Here is a 21,814-nt window from a genome sequence, read left to right on the forward strand (position 1 = left end):
TCATTTGGGTGATACGCGTAAACATTTCCGGGGCTAGGTAGCCCTTCATATTGCTGTCTCAGGACCATGAGTTGGACTGTACTAATTCGACTTTTATGAAGGTCACTGGTTTATTCAGAATGCATGGACCAAAGGTTAAGATGAGCAGCAGTATGACCAAGGGGCCCACTAGGGTGGAGACCAGGGTAGTAAACCAGGGGGACCTATTGAACCAGGCTTCGAACCAACCTTCTTGGGCTTCTCTTTCCTGCTTCCTTTTTGCCAGTCCTTCCCTCACTTTAGACATAGACTCCCTAACTACTCCCGAATGATCAGCATAGAAACAACATTCCTCCCCTAAGGCAGCACATATTCCCCTCTGCTGAAGGAACAATAAGTCTAGCCCCCATCTGTTCTGAAGTACTACCTCATATAGGGAGGTAAGGGATTTTTCTAGGTGACTAATGGAGGCTTCTATTCTCTCTATGTCCTCGTCTATTGCCGCGTGCAGCGAGGACATCCCGCTGTGTTGAGTAGCTAGGGAGGCTATGCCGGTTCCTGCTCCAGCCACTCCTAGGCTAAGTAGGGTAGCAATGGTTAATGCAGAAATAGGCTCTCTCTTTTTTCTTTCACCTGTTCCTGTATTCCAGTGTGAATACAGGCTCTCCTCAGAATGATAGATGATGCGGGGCAGCACAGTCACTAGGACACAGAATTCTTTAGAGCCGTTAAAGACATTAGTCGATAGGCAAGGGGTGAGCCCGGACTGTGAGCATACCCACCATCCATTGTCTTTTGGAATTATCCACTTAATACCATCACCCCAGGTGGGGTTGTTATCTATAACAGCACATAGGTCCTGTTTTCCCGCCGGCACCTTCCCTGAGCAGGTTCCTTGGCTGCTCACTTGTTGTATGGTCAGACCTCTCTTACGGTTTCCCCAGGAACATTGAGTGGGGTTTTCACTAGTCGAGACATTGTAGGTGGCATTTAGTCCTATTGCCTCATAGAATGGGGGCCTCACATCATAGCACAGCCAGCAGGAGGTAGTCATATTAGGGCTGGTGTGGCTCAATGTTAGGAATGCGGCATTTACCAAATTCCAAAGGGGGTCCATAGACCCGGTTGTGGGGCTGGGCCTTCCCAGGGAAGTGCCAGTTCCTAGCAGTCCTGGAGTTGTAATACTAGCATTTTTGTGAGGTTGGGAAGGGACCGGGGTTGTGCGAGGTCGGGGAGGCGGCTCCACATAGGGCGGTTTAAGTACTTTATTGGGGCCTATCGCCCGAGTAGGGGCTGGTTGCTGTGTGAGCCGGATGGTAAATAGGGCTCCCTGGTCTTGGGCCTCATCGGGTCATAGTGGCAAATTCACCAGATGAGGCCTGATACCCATCGAGTGTCAGCTTTACCTTTTTCTGTAAATTTGATTTTTACAAGGTCATAGCAGGACCTCCAGCGGCTTCTTTGTTCTGTTATACAGCCCTTAGACACGGTAATTAGGTCTGTTTTTTCAGGGGGTGGCCACCAGATGTTGCCAGTGGACACACAGGACCAGGAAGCACAAAAATAATTCAATGCCCCCCTGCACTGTTTACTATTACTTTTACCTTTTAGGTGTCCTGGACAGACGTAAAAGTTACCCTTCAGAATCCCTGCTCAGGCCACCAGTTTTGTCAGATCAAAAGTTAAATTGGGGAACCAGACGTTGGGAGGGGTCACCTTGGAGGTCTGAGTGAGAATCTCCCCTGTGGATGTATCTATGACCATCCAGGTGAGGTGGTAGGGCTGGTGGGGATTAGGGTTCTGGGCAGGTCCCACCTAGCATAGACACAGAAGGCTCAGAATGCACAGGAGGAATTTTATCATCTTGCTGGCTAATGGGCCTTGGGGTCTGCCCTGGTCCGGAGGTCACTGCAGGGGGGCATTGAGAGTCACGTGGAGAGTTGCTCTGTACGTCTCCTGGGCCGGATGAGCTTCAGTTTTAACGGATTATTGGGGTGTTGCTGTGCGATCCACTCTCTAACCTCTTCCTGTTCTTGCTGACTGGCTTGATGTACATGGGAGTGATGGACCCAAGGCCTGACGCTGTCAACCTTAAGAGCAGTGGGGGTAACCAGAATGACCATGTAAGGGCCCTTCCATCTTTCTTCTAAAGTGTGGGCTCTGTGTCTCTTTACCCATACCCAATCCCCTGGGATGATGCCATGTTCTGGGTTTGATGCATCTTTTGTCTCATACAAGGAGCACACTAAGGGCCAGATCTCTCGTTGGACCTCCTGTAGGGCCTTTAAGCTAGCCAAGTAATTTGGGGCCATACTGGGGTCTTGGTCCAGTAGAGCTCGGACAATAATGGGGGGCGGAGCCCCATATAGAATTTCAAAAGGTGTCAATCCATGCACATATGGTGAATTTCGAACCCAGAAGATGGCATAGGGTAGGAGGGCCACCCAGTCTCCGCCAGTCTCAATGGCTAATTTAGATAAGGTCTCCTTCAGGGTCCAATTCATTCTTTCTACCTGCCCTGAGCTCTGGGGGTTATACTCACAATGCAGTTTCCAATTAGTCGCCACTGCCCGGGCCAGCCCTTGTAGGACGTTACTGATGAAAGCCGGACCGTTATCAAAGCCTAGAGTTTTGGGGATGCCATATCTGGGTATGATTTCCTCCAGCAAAACCTTAGCTACAACCTGGGCAGTCTCTCATTTTGTAGGAAAAGCCTCCACCCAGCCTGAGAAAGTGTCTGTCAGAACCAACAAATACTTATACCCATACCTTCCCAGCTTCACCTCAGTAAAATCCACTTCCCAGCTCCGTCCCCGCACCCTCCCCCGTACCCGTGTACCTGTATGTAGAAGTCCCTTTTTCCTGGGTTTCATAGCCTGGCACCCGGCACATTGGCCCACAATCCTTTGAGTCTGGGCTGTTTGGTGTGGGAACCAGAGGCGGGCCGACTCAAGAAGGGCGAGTAGTTTTTTCTTGCCTAAATGGTTAACTTGATGTAGATTGGAGAGGAGAAATAGTCCTAGCTTTTCAGGAAGGATCAGCCGCCCTTCGTCATCACGATACCAGCCTTGCTGATTGGACCCCGGGCATCGGTGACCTTGGATCCATTGTCTGTCTTCCGAGGTGTACTCGGGTCGCGGTGGCAAGCGCGGAAGCTTGGGCATGGGTAAAGTCAGAGCTAGGGTCGTGGAGGCCAAAGCAGCGTTTCGGGCCGCTTCGTCCGCACACTGGTTCCCCATAGCTTCCGGAGTCTGGGAAGACTGGTGACCAGGAACATGTACTACTGCCACAGCCTGAGGCTTCTGCACTGCAATCAGTAGTCTCTGGATCTCTGGGAGGTTACATAGCTCCTTTCCTTCCGCTGTAATGAAACCCCTTTCCTGGTAGATGGTGCCATGTACATGGACGATGCCAAAAGCGTAGCGGCTGTCAGTATAAACAGTCACTCGTTTTCCCTCAGCCCGCTCGAGTGCCTCTGTCAGCACTATCAGTTTGGCCTTCTGGGCTGAGGTCCCTGGGGGCAGTGGGGCACTCCAAATTGTGCTCCCACCTTGGTCCACCACCACTGCGCCCACCTTACGCACCCCATCCGAGATGAAGCTACTCCTGTCTGTATACCATACCAGCTTGCTGTTGGGTAGGCTGAGTCCTGGAGATCGGGGCGCACTTGGGTGATTTCATCTATGATCTCCTGTCATGTAGAGGGGTTTCCAGGTCCGGATTTGGCTTCAAGGTGGTGGGGTTCAGAGAGACTGGTTCAGAGAAGAGGATGCGGGGGGCATCCAGCAAGAGCCCTTGGTAATGAGTCAGTTGGGCGTTGGTCATCCATCTACCTGGAGGGTGCTTTAGGACCCCCTCTACTGCATGGGGGGTTACCACCTTCAGATGTTGCCCAAAAGTGAGCTTATCTGCGTCCTTTACCATTAGGGCAACTGCCGCTATGATCCGCAGGCATGGGGGCCAGCCTGCTGCAACTGGATCTAACCTTTTGGATAGATAAGCAACTGAATGCTTCCAGGGCCCTAGGTACTGCGTTAATACCGCTTCCGCTATTCCCCTCCTTTTGTCTACAAAGAGGGTGAAGGGCTTTAGAGGGTCTGGCAGCGCCAGGGCTGGAGCTCTTAGGAGGGCGGTCTTGAGCTCCTCAAAGGCCTTTTGTTGATCTGTCCCCCAGACCCACGGGGCCTTATCTTTAGTTGCCTCATATAAGGGTTTTGCCAGTTCAGCATACCCCAATATCCACAGCCGGCAGTAGCCCACCATCCCCAGGAACTCGCGAACTTCTCGAGCTGAGATGGGGATGGGGAGTCTGAGAATAGTTTCTTTCATAGCATTCGTTAACTATCTGGTTCCCTCTTTTAGTTCATACCCCAGGTAGGTGACTGTTTGTCTACAAATTTGAGACTTCTTTGCACTGCCCAATAGCCCAATTTCCCTACCTCCTGGAGGAGGTCTCCAGTGGCTTGCCAGCACTCAGCTTCAGATGCAGCTGCCAGAAGCAAGTCATCTACATACTGCAAAAGTGTGACGGAACTGTGGCTCCAGCGATATGAGTCCAGATCCTGATTAAGAGCCTCATTGAACAGAGTAGGGGAGTTTTTGAAACCCTGTGGGAGTCTAGTCCATGTTAGCTGTCAGGGGGTTCCCGTATTTTCATCATGCCATTTGAAGGCAAAAATGTATTGACTGTTGGGTGCCAGGGCTATGCTAAAAAAAGCATCTTTCAAGTCCAGAGTGGTATACCAAACGTGGGAGGGGGGCAAATGGCTCAGCAAGGTATAGGGGTTGGAGACTGTGGGGTGGATGTCCTCGATCCTCTTGTTTACTTCCCTTAAATCTTGGACTGGCCTATAGTCCTTTCCCCCGGGTTTCTTAATAGGGAGGAGTGGAGTGTTCTAAGCAGAATGGCAGGGCCGTAATATTCCAGCTTCCAGGAGATGGTTAATGTGAGGGTCAGTCCCCCTCCGTGCCTCGGAAGACATGGGATGCTGACAGACTCGGATGGGCTGAGCTGAAGCCTTGACTTCTACTATTACTGGGGCTCGATGTTCTGCCAGTCCCACACCTGCTATTTCTGCCCAAGCCTGGGGGTAGGCTTGAATCCAATAAGCTATTTCCCGGGACCATTCAATAGGTTTCAGGGGAGGGTCCCGCAAGGAGAACAAGCAATGTTCATTCTCGAGAGACACAGTCAAGACTTGGGCTGTCCTCGTCCATCCATCACTTTGATACCATCTGGCTCAAAGTGAATGTGAGCCCTCACCTTAGTTAGCAGATTGCATCCCAGAAGGGGGCAGGGCACTTAGGAATGACCAGAAAGGAAAGGGTCACCTGATGTCGGCCCAAATCCACCTGACGCTTGCTAGTCCATTGATATGCCTTGGACCCAGTGGCTCCCTGCACGAGACTAATTTTCTGAGACAGTGGCTCAGTAGGTTTATTCAGAACTGAATATTGAGCCCCTGTGTCTACCATGCATTTCACGGGCTTCCCCTCCATATATATGGTTACCCAAGACTTGGGGAGGGGATCCGAGTCCCATCCCCTCTACTCATTGTCCATTTCAGTTAACAAGACCCGGGTGTCATTGTTGGGCCTGCTATTTGGCCTCGGGCGACCCTGGAGCTTGGGACATTCTCTCTTCCAGTGTCCATATTCCTTACAATAGGCACACTGTCCCTGGCCTAACCGGGGTTGATCTCTTCGGGGATGTGGGGGGGCCAGTCCGTCCAGAGCCCGGTCCAGCCAAACCTTGGACCCCTGCCAGCAATATCTTAGCCATTTCCTTCTGCTGTTTTTTGTTTTCCTTACTCTGGTGTTCCCTGTCCTCCCTCCGAATCCTTTCTTGTAGTTCCTGATTTTCTTTCCTGATTCTATCCTCTCGCTCATCCGGGGTTTCTTGGGTGTTAAAAACTCTTTTGGCTACTTTCATCAGATCCCAGATAGCCATTTCCCCAAGTCCTTCCTGCTTATATAGTTTCTTCCTAATATCGGGGGCAGCCTGATTTATGAAGGACATTATCACGGCTGACTGATTCACCTCTGCTAGTGGATCTAGGGAGGTATACTGTCTGTATGCATCGTAAAGGCACTCAAGGAATGTGGCTGGGCCTTCATTCTCCCCCTGCACTATCGTCTTTACCTTAGCCAGATTGGTAGGGTGGCAAGCTGCCGCCCGGAGGCCTGCCATAAGAGTCTGGCGGTAGACCTGGAGACGCTCCCTACCTTCTGCGTTCCCATAGTCCCAATCGGGTCTGCTTAAGGGAAAACGGCTATCAATCAGGTTTGGCAGGGTAGTCGGTTGTCCGTTGTCGCTGAGGACATTTTTTCTGGCTTCAGTGCGAATCCACTCCTGTTCCTCGGTGGTGAATAGAGTTTTAAGGAGCTGCTGACAGTCATCCCATGTAGGACTATGAGTATGCAAAATGGACTCAAACAAATCGGTCAGGCCTCTAGGGTCCTCAGAAAAAGGAGGGTTCTGGGCTTTCCAGTTGTACAGGTCACTACTTGAAAAAGGCCAATACTGATAGGCACGTCCCCCATCAGGACTAGCACCGCCCAGAGCCCACACCAGAAGGATGCGGGGGCAGTGGAAGTGGAGGACGGCTCCTCTTCCGGAATTTCTTCTCGCTGCCTACGGGGCCTGAGTCCCCTCGCTGGTCCGGAGACCGGAGTGGGGGGTGCAGACGGGGAGGCTGATGAATGGGGAGGTTCAGAGGGGGCAGCTGCCTCTGGCTGGAGTGGCACGGCAGCGGCATATGGCGGGGGACTTGCCTCAAAATCTAAGTCTATCAAGGACGGATGGGAAGTCGGTTCTTCCTGCAGAATAGGCTTCTTAGGGGAATTAACAGGAGTGGGGGCGTTCCCCAACACGGCCAGTATTGTGGGCTGGTCTGTAGGTGCCTCATGGATAAACGGCCACAGCCAGGAAGGCGGGTCCTCTACTAAAGTTTGACACATAAGGACGTAGGGATATTTATCAGGGTGGCCATGAAGACCAGGTTTATTAATGACATCGTGGACCTTCTTAATTGTGTCCAAGAGAAGTTACCCTGAGGAGGCCAGCCTACATTAAAGGTTGGCCATTCCACTGAGCAAAGGGCATCAAACTTACCTTTCTTAATTTCCACGCCATAATTGTGTCCCTTAGCACGGATTTCTGAAAAATGACTCAGAAGAAGGATCTTAGGAGTTACCTGAGCCTGTCCCATGATGATCAGAAGAGATGGACAAAGGAGACAGCAAAGAACAAGAGACAATTCCAGCAGACAAACAAATTCGCACAGGACTCTCCAACATACACAAGTACCGGCTGGTCAACCAGACTACTCTCACAGGCACACTTCCATTCACACCAGATTCAGGATCCTTACCCAAAGACCACCCAAATGGCATCCAGTGAGGACATCGGTGCAGCTCCTGACTGTTGGGGATGTCTCCCACAACTTCCAATAGTGAAGCCTCCAGGGCTGTAACCCTTTCCCTCCACTCAACGAGAATTCCCAACCAAATTCAGATGGGGACCCCAGGTCCCTCCAAATGGAGGTGGCCAATCCTACTTCCGCAGTCTTTCCCAAACAAACCTCAGTGTCAGAGGCCGTTTGTTCCTCTCAGGGAGGGGCCTATCTCGCTGGGGCCTCCAGATGTTGGGGTCCGAGACCGGCCACCCTCTGAGAGGACAAAGGACACTTGAGACAATGCAAGCTACAAAGGGAGGTTTATTTCTAGCTAGCTAGGGTCCGAGTATCCGCCCAACGCAGCGGGTTTCAACAAGGACCCTGAATGCAAAGTTTAAGCAGGTCTTATACTCTTTAAAGCATCAATCATTGTCACATAGGAATTCCTCATGCCCCTGGGGTCACATTTTCCTGACATTGCCCACATCCTGGTGGTGGGGTAAGATTATTTATTGGGAACTGGAAAAACACCAGACGTTTACTTATCAGGTTTACCTGTCAGGAACTTGAAAAACACTAGACGCCTTAACATATTGACTCACATTCCGTTCAGTATGATCAATCAGAAACACTCCCTGTTCCCAGAAACCATTTCACCTCCCTTTGTTCCAGGGAGTGGAGCTCGAGGTTACCCAAGGATCATGACAATTTCTAGTTTTAGTTTGACCCTTCCCCAAAATACTAGGTTTTTAAAGGGGTGATGAAGACAAAGTAATTAGCATTTTTATTTGTAAGACACTTTAGAAATAAAATCTTATTTTTGTTTGGAAAGAAAAAAGTGCAGCTGTTGTGTATTTTTAGAAGATTGTATTGGTAGAGGATTTAAGTCTAGACAAAATAGAATAATAGGAAACTGAATAAAATAGTGACTGTAGTTTTGGTGCTACAGAGTTAAATCCAGAAATTTAGTATTATATTAAAAGGAATTGTCTTGATAGAAAAGTTTGGATGCTATATGTTGAGAAGTAAAATCGTAATAACCTCATTAAGTGAATGTTGATGATAATCCAATAATGTTATTTAGGTAAAATGATTATTGCTCTTTCCTATTTCTGGTAATACTTCATATTTACTTTGTGCATTATACCTAGAATTTGTTCCTTTTATGTAACTGTAACTTTGCACCCATTAACTTATCTTTCTTCATACACCCTACCCAGACCCCACCTCTGATAACCACTACTGTGCTCTCTACTTCTATGAAAATTACTTTTTTTGGCAGGAGGAGAGGGGGACAGTACTGGGGTTTTAACTCAGCCTCATCCTTTCTAGACAGGCACTCTGCCACTTGAGCTATTCCACCATCCCTTTCCTTTTTTTCCGGGGGGGGGGGGTGGTTGGTTTGAGGTTTTTTTGTTTTTGAGATCTTACAGACTGTTTTTCCCTGCTGACTTCATACATCAAAGCTGATCTGTGCCTCTCCTGATTACAGATGTGAGCCCCCAACAATTGGCTGAAAATGACTTTTTTACATGCCACATATGAGTAAGCTCACACAATATTTTTCTTTCTGTACCAGGTTTATTTCACTTAAAATAATGCCCTCGAGGTTCATTCATGTTGCTTCACATGACATCATTCTTTTTTATGGTTGAATTGTATTCCATTGTGCATCTATACCACATTTTCTTTCTCTTCCATCAATGGGCATCTAGGTTGATTCTTTATCTTGGCTATTGTGAATAGTGCTACAATAAACAGGAGTGCAGATAGCTCTTCAATGTACTTATTTAGTTTCTTTTGGATATATACCTAGTTGTAGGATTGCTGGTAATTATACTTTTAGGTTTTTGAGGAAACTTTATTTTCTACAAATGACTGTATTGATTTGGATTCTTTTTCTCCACATCCTTGCCAATGACTACCTTTTTTTTTTTTTGTAGTTGCTATTCTACCTAGAATGAGGTGATATTATTCCTCTGATGATCACTGATGTTACGTATTTTTTCATATTGGCCATTTGTATATTGACTTTGAGAGCTGTCTATTCAGGTCTTCTTTTTATTTAAGTTATTTGGTTCTGTGTTGCTGTTGTGTGGGTTCCTTAGGTGTTTTAGTGTTAACTCCCAACCAGATGTATAGTTGTCAAATACATTCCTCCATTCTTAGGTTGTCTTTTTGCTTAGTTGTTTCCTTTGCTGTGCAGAAGCTTTTTAGTTTAATCCCATTTGCCTATATCTGCAATCTTTGAGATTTTCCAAAACTATAAAACATTGATAAAAAGAAATTGAAGAAGGCCTAGAAAATGGACAAATATTACTTGTCCTTAAAATGGAAGAATTAATATTACTAAAATGTCCACACTACCCAAAGCTGTCTATAAATTCAGTGCATTTCCTACCAATATGCCAATAAGAGTATTCACAAAAAATAGAAACTCCTAAAATTTATATAGAACCACAGAAGACTCTAAATAGCAAAGCAGTCTTTTTTTTTTTGGTGGGACTGGGATTTGAACCTTGGGCTTCACACTTGTAAAACAGGCACTCTACCACTTGAGCCACACTTCTAGTTCACATTGCTCTGGTTTTTTTAGAGATGGGATCTCACGAACTATTTAAGTTTGCCCAGCGCTGGCCTGGAGCTGAGATCCTCCCAATTTTAGCCTCCCAAGTAGTTAGGATTACAGATGTGAGCCACCAGTGCCCAGCTTAGCACAGCAGTTTTGAAAACAAAAAGAACAAAGCTGAAAACATCACACTACTTAACTTCACAATATACTGCGAAGCTTCCATAACCAACATGCATGGTACTGCTATAAAAATAGACACATAGACCAATGGTGCAGAATAGAAAGCCTAGAAATAAATGCATACATCTATAGTGAGCTGATTTTTTCTTTCTCTTTTTTTTTTTTTAAGTTTTTAGCCAGGCACTGGTGGCTCACACCTATAATCCTAGCTACTCAGGAGGCAAGAGTTCAGGAGGATCACAATTCAAAGCCAACATAGGTAAATAGTTCGTGAGACCCTATCTCAAAAATAACCAACACAAAAAGGGGCTGGTGCAGTGGCTCAAGTGGTAGAGTGCCTATCTAGCAAATATGAGGCCCTGAGTTCAAGTCCTAGTACCACCACTGAAATAAAAATGTTAATAGTATATTGTGGTTATATGGTGGGGAGAGGTTATTTACAGCAAACTGATTTTTGACAAAGGTGGCAAACACACAAAATGGAGAAAGGACAGCCTCTTCAACAAATAGTGCTGGGAAAATATGGTGTCCATATGCGAATGAATGAAATTAGACTCTATCTCTCACCATATACAGAAATCAACTCAATGGATTAAAGATTTAAAATATATGAACTGTGCAACTACTAGAAAAAAAAAAACATGAGGCAGGTTGGAAGTAGTGGGAGAAGCTTCATCACATTGGCCTTGAATTTCCATGTCTCCTGACTCCAATTCCAGCTGATACTGGTGATTCAGGGATCAATTTTGAGAATTACTGCCTTAGAAAATCTTACCTGTGCTTTGGCCTGGTTGTGGCTCAAGTAGTAGAGCACTTGCAGAGCAAGCATGAAGCCCTGAGTTCAAACTCCAGTAGTGCCAAAAAGAAAAAGAAAAAGAAAAAAAACCTTACTGTGAAGGCCAGGATCTTAAATGAATTCTAGGGGAAAATGTCTTGATGATCAGTTTTATTTTATTTTTTTTTGTAAATGAACATTCATAAACATGTATTGAAAATACTGTCTATCAAATAAAATCTGTATTTAATATCTTAAACTGTGCTTTTTCTTTAAAATAAGGCTAAGGACTGAAAGCAGTCTTTAACTTTCTCTTCAGTGGTTAAAAGTGTGGCATAGATAAGACAATGAGGTGAAAGATGCTTAGGCCTTTTTTTTTTTTAATGGTCATACTGTTTTCAAGTCTGTTGTTTAGATGAGTGATCTGATTAAATTCTGACTTCCAGTTTCCTTAACCTTTTTTTTTTAAGTTGAGGAATATGATAAGAATTAAAGATAACATGTGAAGGATGTATGCCTGCCATATGGTAGATTCATACTTACTTTGTAGTGTGAAGTTTGTAGTAGTATGAATATTGTCATTAAGTTAAACATATGTACCGTAGCTATAGAAACAAATCATTCCTTATGGCTACTTGCTTCATAATACTTACACTCCCCAGCTGTGGGAGTTAGAACAATTGTATTCAAGTGCTGTTTTGCCACTGATCAACTGGGTAGTCCTAGAAAGTAAGCAGCCTTGATGGGCCTAGGTTTCATTTCTTTTTTTTTTTTTTTATTCATATGTGCATACAAGGCTTGGGTCATTTCTCCCCCCAGCCCCCACCCCCTCCCTTACCACCCACTCCGACCCCTCCCTCTCCCCCCCAACCTCCTCAATACCCAGCAGAAACTATTTTGCCCTTATTTCTAATTTTGTAGTAGAGAGAGTATAAGCAATAATAGGAAGGAACAAGGGTTTTGCTGGTTGAGATAAGGAGCAGGAAGGGTAAGGAGCAGATAAGGATAAGGGAGTTGACTCACATTAATTTCCTGTGCGGGTGTGTTACCATCTAGGTTAATTCTTTTTGATCTCACCTTTTCTCTAGTTCCTGGTCCCCTTTTCCTATTAGTCTCAGTTGCTTTTAAGGTATCTGCTTTAGTTTCTCTGTGTTAAGAGCAACAAATGCTAGCTAATGTTTTAGGTGTCTTACCTATCCTCACCCCTCCCTTGTGTGCTCTTTTATCATGTGCTCAAAGTCCAATCCCCTTGTTGTGTTTGCCCTTGATCTAATGTCCACATATGAGGGAGAACATACGATTTTTGGTCTTTTGGGCCAGGCTAACCTCACTCAGAATGATGTTCTCCAATTCCATCCATTTACCAGCAAATGATAACATTTCGTTCTTCTTCATGGCTGCATAAAATTCCATTGTGTATAGATACCACATTTTCTTAATCCATTCGTCAGTGGTGGGGCATCTTGGCTGTTTCCATAACTTGGCTATTGTGAATAGTGCCGCAATAAACATGGGTGTGCAGGTGCCTCTGGGGTAACCTGTGTCACAGTCTTTTGGGTATATCCCCAAGAGTGGTATTGCTGGATCAAATGGTAGATCGATATCCAGCTTTTTAAGTAGCCTCCAAATTTTTTTCCAGAGTGGTTGTACTAGTCTACATTCCCACCAACAGTGTAAGAGGGTTCCTTTTTCCCCACATCCTCGCCGACACCTGTTGTTGTTGGTGTTGCTAATGATGGCTATTCTAACTGGGGTGAGGTGGAATCTTAGTGTGGTTTTAATTTGCATTTCCTTTATTGCTAGGGATGGTGAGCATTTTTTCCTGTGTTTTTTGGCCATTTGAATTTCTTCTTTTGAGAAAGTTCTGTTTAGTTCACGTGCCCATTTCTTTATTGGTTCATTAGTTTTGGGAGAATTTAGTTTTTTAAGTTCCCTATATATTCTGGTTATCAGTCTTTTGTCTAATGTATAGTTGGCAAATATTTTCTCCCACTCTGTGGGTGTTCTCTTCAGTTTAGAGACCATTTCTTTTGATGAACAGAAGCTTTTTAGCTTTATGAGGTCCCATTTATCTATGCTATCTCTTAGTTGCTGTGCTGCTGGGGTTTCATTGAGAAAGTTCTTACCTATACCTATTAACTCCAGAGTAGTTCCTACTCTTTCCTGTATCAACTTTAGAGTTTGTGGTCTGATATTAAGATCCTTGATCCATTTTGAGTTAATCTTGGTATAGGGTAATATACATGGATCTAGTTTCAGTTTTTTGCAGACTGCTAACCAGTTTTCCCAGCAGTTTTTGTTGAAGAGGCTGCTATTTCTCCATCGTACATTTTTAGCTCCTTTGTCAAAGACAAGTTGGTTATAGTTGTGTGGCTTCATATCTGGGTCCTCTATTCTGTTCCACTGGTCTTCATGTCTGTTTTTGTGCCAGTACCATGCTGTTTTTGTTGTTATTGCTTTGTAATATAGTTTGAAGTCAGGTATTGTGATACCTCCTGCATTGTTCTTTTGACTGAGTATTGCCTTGGCTATTCGTGGCCTCTTGTGTTTCCATATAAATTTAACGGTAGATTTTTCAATCTCTTTAATGAATGTCATTGGAATTTTGATGGGAATTGCATTAAACATGTAGATTACTTTTGGGAGTATAGACATTTTTACTATGTTGATTCTACCAATCCATGAGCATGGGAGATCTCTCCATTTTCTATAGTCTTCCTCAACCTCTTCAGAAGTTTATAGTTTTCCTTGTAGAGGTCATTGACATCTTTTGTTAGGTTTACACCTAGGTATTTGATTTTTTTTGAGTCTATTGTAAATGGAATTGTTTTTGTATATTCTTTCTCAGTTTGTTCATTATTAGTGTATAGAAATGTTAATGATTTTTCTGTGTTGATTTTATATCCTGCTACCTTGCTATAGCTATTGATGGTGTCTAGAAGCTTCTGAGTAGAGTTTTTTGGGTCTTTAAGGTATAGGATTGTGTCATCTGCAAATAGGGATATTTTGACAGTTTCTTTACCTATTTGTATTCCTTTTATTCCTTCTTCTTGCCTAATTGCTCTGGCTAGGAATTCCAGTACTATGTTGAATAGGAGTGGAGATAGTGGGCATCCTTGTCTTGTTCCTGATTTTAGAAGGATTGGTTTCAGTTTTTCTCCGTTACGTATAATGCTGGCTGTAGGTTTATCATACATAGCTTTTATAATGTTGAGGTACTTTCCTTCTATTCCTAGTTTTCTTAGAGCTTTTATCATAAAATGATGTTGGATCTTATCAAAGGGTTTTTCTGCATCTATTGAGATGATCAAGTGGTTTTTGTCTTTGCTTCTGTTAATGTGGTTTATTACGTTTATTGATTTTCGTATGTTGAACCACCCCTGCATCCCTGGGATGAAGCCTCCTTGGTCGTGGTGAATGATCTTTTTGATGTGTTGTTGAATTCTGTTTGTCATTATTTTGTTGGTGATTTTTGCATCAGTGTTCATTGAGTAGATTGGCCTATAGTTCTCCTTTTTGGAGGTGTCTTTGCCTGGTTTTGGGATAAGTGTAATACTGGCTTCATAAAATGTGTTAGGCAATTTTCCTTCCCTTTCTATTTCGTGGAACAGTTTAAGGAGGGTTGGTATCGGTTCTTTAAAGGTCTGACAGAATTCAGCAGAGAATCCATGAGGTCCTAGACTTTTCTTTTTGGGGAGACTCTTGATTGCTGCTTCAATTTCATTTTGTGTTCTAGATCTATTCAGGTGATTAATTTCCTCTTGGTTCAGTTTTGGATGATCATATTTATCTAGAAATCTGTCCATTTCTTTAAGATTTTAGTATTTATTTGAATATAGGTTCTCAAAGTAGTCTCTGATGAGTTCCTGGACTTCCATGGTGTTTGTTGTTATCTCCCCTTTAGCATTCCTGATTCTACTAATTTTGGTTTTTTCTCTCCTCATTTTAGTCAGGTTTGCCAGGGGTCTGTCGATCTTGTTTATTTTTTCAAAAACTAGGTTTCATTTCTAAATGTTAAATTCCATTATCATAATCTTCATGTTTTAAGATTCCTTTCATTATAAAATTCTAAAATTTCTAAAATTCTTTGGTATTACATTAAATAACATGTAGAATTTTCTAATTTTGACATAAAATTTGTCAGTGACTAATTTTTTAGCTAAAATGTTTATGTCTTAGATAAGAAAAGAGTTACTTAAATATTGGTAAAATTGAAATAATCCTGTTCCAAAAAATAAAATTGGACTTCATATTTTAATACCTACATCTTCTTTTTAAAGAATTCTTTTATTTTTTAAGTTGAGCAGTCTCTGAAGGAATTGCTTCATCCAGACCACTTTGAAGAGGTCTGCACACTGCCCTATTTTTCTTGTCCTTTTAGAATATAATTAGATCTGATTTGCATGTTTACCCACCACTTTAGATATCATTTATGCCTCTTTCTTAACTGCTGAAGTTTTCCTCATGAATTACTGAATCATGTTATTTGTAGTTTAAAATATAAAATATAGTAGGACCACCAGACAATGTATGCTTGTTGATGAAACATATAACGTACCTATGTTCTTACCTATAAAGTTTAGATTTAACTTCCAATTTATAGAAAATATAAGGAATAAAGGAATATATTAGACAACGCTACAAAGAAACATTAAGAAAAATGCACAGTGAAAGTCAATGTAACAGAAAAAGAAGTGAGAATTATTATAGATTAAATGGACCACATATTAAACTATTTCTGGATATGTTGATTTTACCAGGAACTACTTAGTGTTTAAAGTGCACATATTATGCAAATATTTATTTTTTTGTAATTATTTTGTTTCACAGACCAGAAAGTCCTGTAGGTTTTTGTTGTAGTTTGTTTTACTAGAAAGAACTTTCTAGACTAGGCTTACTGATATTTAAAAGGAGCAGTCTTTAGGGTGTGCTTTAAGTGTTTATGATTTTTTCTTTGGTGGGTAATTTGTTTAATCAATGAAAGTCTATAAGACATTGTGCAAGTAGGTTAATGTTTTTCCTCTTATAACTTCTTTCAGTTAGGAGCGTTTGTGAAAGGTATTGTATAAAAATTATTACTTAGGGGTAGGGATATAGCCCAGTATTAGAGTGCTTGTCTAACATATGAAAACCCTGGTTTCAGTCCCCAGTACTGAAAAGTGAAAAGCAAAATCCTGTTACTTATAGACTCTTGTTGACAATAATGGAAATGAAGTTCTGCTTTATTATCTCATCTGTTCATTGTATATAATGATTCAGTTATTAGTATTTTTTAGCACTTAAATCTTAATGGAACTTACTCCTGCTTCACTGTGTAAGAGTTACTAGCCTGATGTGTCTGTGTGTCTGTTGTGTGTACCTGAAATATGACCTGGTCCTTATCAAGATGTGCTGTACAGATAATGAATTTAGAAGACTCTGTATAAAAAATGTAGTATCTCAGTGTTATATTGATTCAATATTTAGTTAAATATGTTGAGCTAAATGAACTCTTACAGAAATTTATTTCACCTGTTTCTTTTTACTTGTTTTGCTTTTTTTTAGCAGCGGTACTGGGGTTTGAACTGAGGACTTTGCACTTGCCAGGCAGGCGCTTTACCACTTGAGCCACACTTCTAGCTGTCCTTTTACTTTTTTAACGTGGCTATTAGAAAAATTTAAATTTTAACGTGGCTTATATTACATTTCTGTTGCATAGCACTAAGCTCAAATATGATAGCTTTCCTGTTAAAATGAAAATGTGAGCTGAGGAATTCTGATCTGAGAAAAATCATGATGAAGACAAGTTCATAAACTTTTAACTTTAAAAAGTTTTGTAAAAACAGAAAAACTGGAATCACAAAGAAAACAAATTGACAGGCTCTTCAGCCAAAGTAGATAAGGAGGTAGCGTCACACACCCCAGAATACAGGTTGGTGGGGATAGTGGAACCTGCACAGATCTCATGTGACAGAAGGAATAGAAAAGGAAGTCCAGAAACAAGGAGGTCATCAACACTTCCCAAAGGGAGAGGACATTACCTTGACTGGAAACTTGCACAATTTGATCTGAGAACAGCTAGCAAAACTGCTTCCAGACTCACACTCAGACCCTGGGGTCACGCTAAGAGGCCATAGGAAGATTCAAAATGACTGTGGTGTAATCTGAGAGTTTTAGAAATTTCCAAGGAAAGCTGCTTTTGAGAAAGTAAGAGTCTAGTAAGTTTTAAAGAAGTGGCGCCAAGATAGAATCCCAATTAAGAGGGTAGAAACTTGAAGTTTGAAAAGAAAAGAAAGTTTGTATTCAAGATAGGATATATAGGAGGTAGATTTCAAAACAGCAGTTATAACTGGGAAGGTGGAAGGGAGAGAGAGTAAGGAGGGAAGGAGGAAGGAAAGAAGGAAATGGGAGAAAATACAGGTAACTCATGCCCAGTTCTGTGTGTATGCATGCATATGTGCAGAGAGAGAAACATCCTACAAACCAGTAACTCTGAAAGATAGGCCAGAAACTTTAACAGGCACTTCACAATCGACAGTACTCAAATCATCAGTAACTGTTTAAGGAGAATGACTTTCTTAGTAATCAGGAAGGATTAATTAAAACTACAAGAGCAGGCTCAGGACTGTAATCCTAGCTACTCAGGAGGCAGATCAGGAAGATCGTGGTTTGAAGCCAGCGTGGGCAAATAGTTCATGAGACCCTGTCTTGAAAAGATCCATCACAAAAAAAGTACTGGTGAAGTGGCTCAAGGTAAAGGCCCTGAGTTCAAGCCCAAGCACTCCAAAAAAAAAAAAAAAAAAACTACAAGAGAATGCCATTACATCCCTACCAAAATGGCTAACATTAAAAAGACTAGCAATCAAGTTAAGGCAAGGATGTGAAGCTGTTAGAATTCTCATACATGGTGGACATGTCAGTTTTAAAATCATTTAAAACACTTTTCAAGGTTTTCTGCTGAGGATTAACATATAATTGCCCTCTATATCTGTGGGTTCTATAGCTGTACATTCCATCAACCATGAATTAAAAATATTCAGAAAATGATTTGTCTCAAACTCATACTTTTTTCCTGGTCTTTATTCCCTAAACAATACAATATAACAACTGTTTCCATAACATTCTCATTGGATTATAACTACAAGTAATCTAGAGATAACTTAAAGTGTCCAGGGAGATGAGTTTAGGTTAAATGTAAATGTTAAGCCATTTGATATTAAAGACTGGAGCATTTGTGAATTTTGGTATCTTCAGGGGTCTCAGAACCATTCCCAAGGCACTCTGTAACCCAGCAGTTTCCCTCCTAGATACATTATAGTCAAGAGAAGTGTATTCAATATGTATCAAAGACATGTTGTAGCATACCATTTTAATGGTTAAAAACTGGAAACAGGGCCTGCAGAGTGACTTACATGGTAGAGCACCTGCCTAGCAAGTGTGAGACCCTGGGTTCAAACCCCAGTACCACCAAAAAATAAAACAAAACGTAGGAACAGCAGAGTTGTCCATCAAAAAATAGAATGAGATTGATAAATTATGATGTATTTATTTATTGAATACCACATAAAAATGAAAATGAAGTACAGCATAAATGAATTTTATGAACATACTTGTGAAATTAAAAGCCAGACATAATGAATATACACTATATGACTCCATTTGTATAACATTCAAAAACAGGCAAAACTGTAGTTGATATTGGAAGTCAGGGTATTGCACTGATGGTCTCCTTTGGGGGTGAATGTGGGGATAGTGGAAGGGAGTTCACAAGAGGATCCTGAGATATTAGTATTTCCCTGGTTTTGTTTTTTTTTTTTTTAATCTGGGTGGCAGTTATATGGGTATATTTATTTTCACTAATATGTTATTTATGTACTTCTGTGATGTAAGTTTGTACATGAATAGAAGAAGCATATAGTACCACAGTATTTTTATTATATCATATCTTGGTTTGGTTCTTGGTTTAACCCCTTTTTTCCTCCATGTCTTAGGCCGTCTCTGACTGGTTATTTCCCAAGCAGCAGTCCTTGACATTCTCTTCTTCCTACAACTTAGTCTTAGGCTGTTAGTTCACATCTGTGCTCCTACTTCCAACTCAAGTCCCAACTTTTTACTTGTTTTGTTTGTTTGTTTTTAATTGTTATTTCTAACATTCTGGTGGTATAGTTCTTCTAGATCATATTATGGTTTACACAGAGATCAGCATGTCTGAAACTTAAAACTCATCCTCTGTCTTCCTCCTGTCTAAATAAGCTGCTATCCTATTATGTTTCCATCAGTGGCTTTACTTTTCTCTAAACTTGAAATATTTTAGTTTTGACCTGATTTTCCACTAGATGTCCACTGTGCTAAGCAACACTATGTTCCTAACAATGTTTTCAGCATGCATTGTAAAAGCTTTTATTTCTATTTACAAAGTTACCGTGCTAGCATGTCATTTAGACAGCTACAGTAGGGTGTGGCTGCAGTATCCTTTACCTTCTTACCTGCAAATATGTTGTTAAAATGTCATTGAGAAAATGTTTCAAAATTATGTAGTGACAGTGGTTGTACAACTGTATGAATATACTAAAAACCACTTACATGTAGACTTTAAAAGAGTGGATTTTATAGTATTGAATTATATCTCAATACAGGCATTATTAGAAATAAAAATAAAAATGTCTTTGAAAGAACATGTAGTAATTTTAATTACAGATTAAATGTTGGTTCTGGTTTATTATGTAATGCCATTCATTGTATCCAGCCTCAGCTTTCCTATCTGATCTTACCCAGTCTGTCAGCATGCCATCCATCCAAATAGTCTTATCTCTGTAGTATCATTTTCATATCCTATAAGTGCTTTCATATAAAATAGTAATTATATGAGAATAATTGAAGTTACGAATATTATTCTTGTTTTAAAACTGAGGAAACTTGATTGGAGATAGAATATTTTAATTCAGAGTCACAGCTAGTATTAGAATCCATTTCATCTTCACAGGTTCTTACTGAGCATCTTTTATGTTCTAGGCACTTGTTGATGCGGGTGAGATATAGAGACCTATTCCATTCTTTTGGTCCCCATACTCAGAATTTGCCTAATACGCTCCTGGTGTTTCTCCACCTGTGTCTTTGCTAGTCTTCTTCTAATCTTTAGATTTTGTCATTGCTTCTATTTTGTCCATGTTTTCATTTTCCTTAAAATCCCTTCTACTCTTACTTTGAGTATGAATCTTTTCCTTACTGTTCTTGAGGCCATCCTTTGCTTAGAATTCCTTGTTACTGGGCCAGTTATATATCTATAATTTGCTACATTTCTGTTTGGTTGGCACATGTGTATTTATCATTCCAATTGATGTGAAAGCTTCTCAAGGACATAAGTAATTGTCATGTATAACTTTTAAAGTGTTAATCTACAATTTTTTTATACCAGCATAGTTCATGGCCCTTCAGTTCTCAATAAAATTATATTAAGTTGAATAGGAAACAAAGGTGTTGTCTTGATCTTTAATACTGGTTAGTTGGGAAGACCAAACCCAAGAGTCACTCCTGTGTACAACGGTAAATCAGTGTGTTGCCAACTGTGCAAAAATAAAAAACTTCCATTCCAGTGGGTAAGTGGTCCTGATGAGTTGTTCTGCTAACTTGTAACTGAAAACCACAATTAATTCAGATCCTTAAACTCACTTCAGGTCTCAGTAGTTGATTCTTTAGTTCTTAAAATAACTTTACTAGATGGTGAGTAGGCTGGTTTAGTCTAATAGTCTCTGGTTTGAAGACAGAACATTGTTTATTGGCCTTTCCTCTAATGTGCTATTAATGTGTGTACCACCATAATACATATTGTCTGTACAGGATGATGAACCATCCTTAGTTGTGTTTTTCATAAGCTTTGAACATAAAGGTGAAACACTTTATTTTTTGCTTACTTGAAGTAAGCAAAGTAAAATGGAAGTAGCATTCCATGTTATTGGAAGATACTGTTCATAGAAGAATTCTCTTACCACTCAGATATCTCACTTATATTTCACATCAGCTTAGATGGGTATCTCATTCAATTAATAGTCTTCTAAACTGGGCAGTAGTGGCTCACACCTGTAATCTTAGCTACTCAGGCAGAGATCAGGAGGATTGCAGTTTGATGCCAGCCTGGGCAAATAGTTCATGAGACCCTATCTCGAAAAAAACCAAACACAAAGCAGGGCTAGTGGAATGGCTTAAGGTGTAGTCCCTGAGTTCAAACCCCAGCACTGCAAAAAAAAAAAGAAAGAAAAATTACAGTCTTCTAGTACTTTTGTATGTATCTCAAAGATAGCCTCTGTCATTCTTGAATAATTATTAGAAGCAAAATAAAGGAAATTAAAAATGCTTAATGTTTTCTATTGCTTTATAAGGCCCAGTTGGTGGATCTGAGATCTGAACTGACAGAGACCCAAGCAGAGAAAGTTGTATTGGAGAAAGAAGTGCATGATCAGCTTTTACAGTTGCACTCTATTCAGCTTCAGCTTCATGCTAAAACTGGTCAAAGTGTTGACTCTGGTACCATTAAGGCAAAGTTGGTAAGTAGTTTACATGTACTTGCATGAATTTTGGAGAGTGCGGAGGACAATTTTTATGAATTTTTAATTATAAAACATTAAATGTTCTCATTGTGGGAAATTAAGAAAATATAAAGTCATCATGTTCATCCACAGTCTCATTACCAAGAGATCATCAGTGGTATTAATAACCACCCGATAGAAGAAAATTTTTTCTATTTATAAGTATTTGTATAAATATGTTTAAGGCATTTGTGACTATAACCTACACAGTTTTTGTTCTACTGTATCAGTTAGGATTAAATTCAGTTGCATATAACAGAACCCAAGTAACAGTGGGATTGTTCTTAAAGAGTATTTATTTTTCTCAGAGAACCCTGAGGCAGGCATTCCAGAGCGATAAAGGCAACTC

At 41.3% G+C, this 21,814-nt stretch overlaps 1 protein-coding gene across 2 annotated transcripts in view; it reads left to right on the forward strand.

The window, feature by feature from the left end:
- The window catches only part of Gopc (golgi associated PDZ and coiled-coil motif containing), a 52,967-nt gene that overhangs the window by 12,186 nt on the left and 18,967 nt on the right, over positions 1-21,814 (forward strand). For both annotated transcript variants that reach the window (XM_020175391.2, XM_020175392.2), the window contains exon 2: positions 21,259-21,423. In XM_020175391.2, the coding sequence (XP_020030980.1) occupies positions 21,259-21,423 (165 nt within the window). The remainder of the gene's footprint in view (positions 1-21,258; positions 21,424-21,814) is intronic.

Source organism: Castor canadensis, chromosome 1 (genome assembly GCF_047511655.1).
Source record: "Castor canadensis chromosome 1, mCasCan1.hap1v2, whole genome shotgun sequence".
NCBI lineage: Eukaryota > Metazoa > Chordata > Mammalia > Rodentia > Castoridae > Castor > Castor canadensis.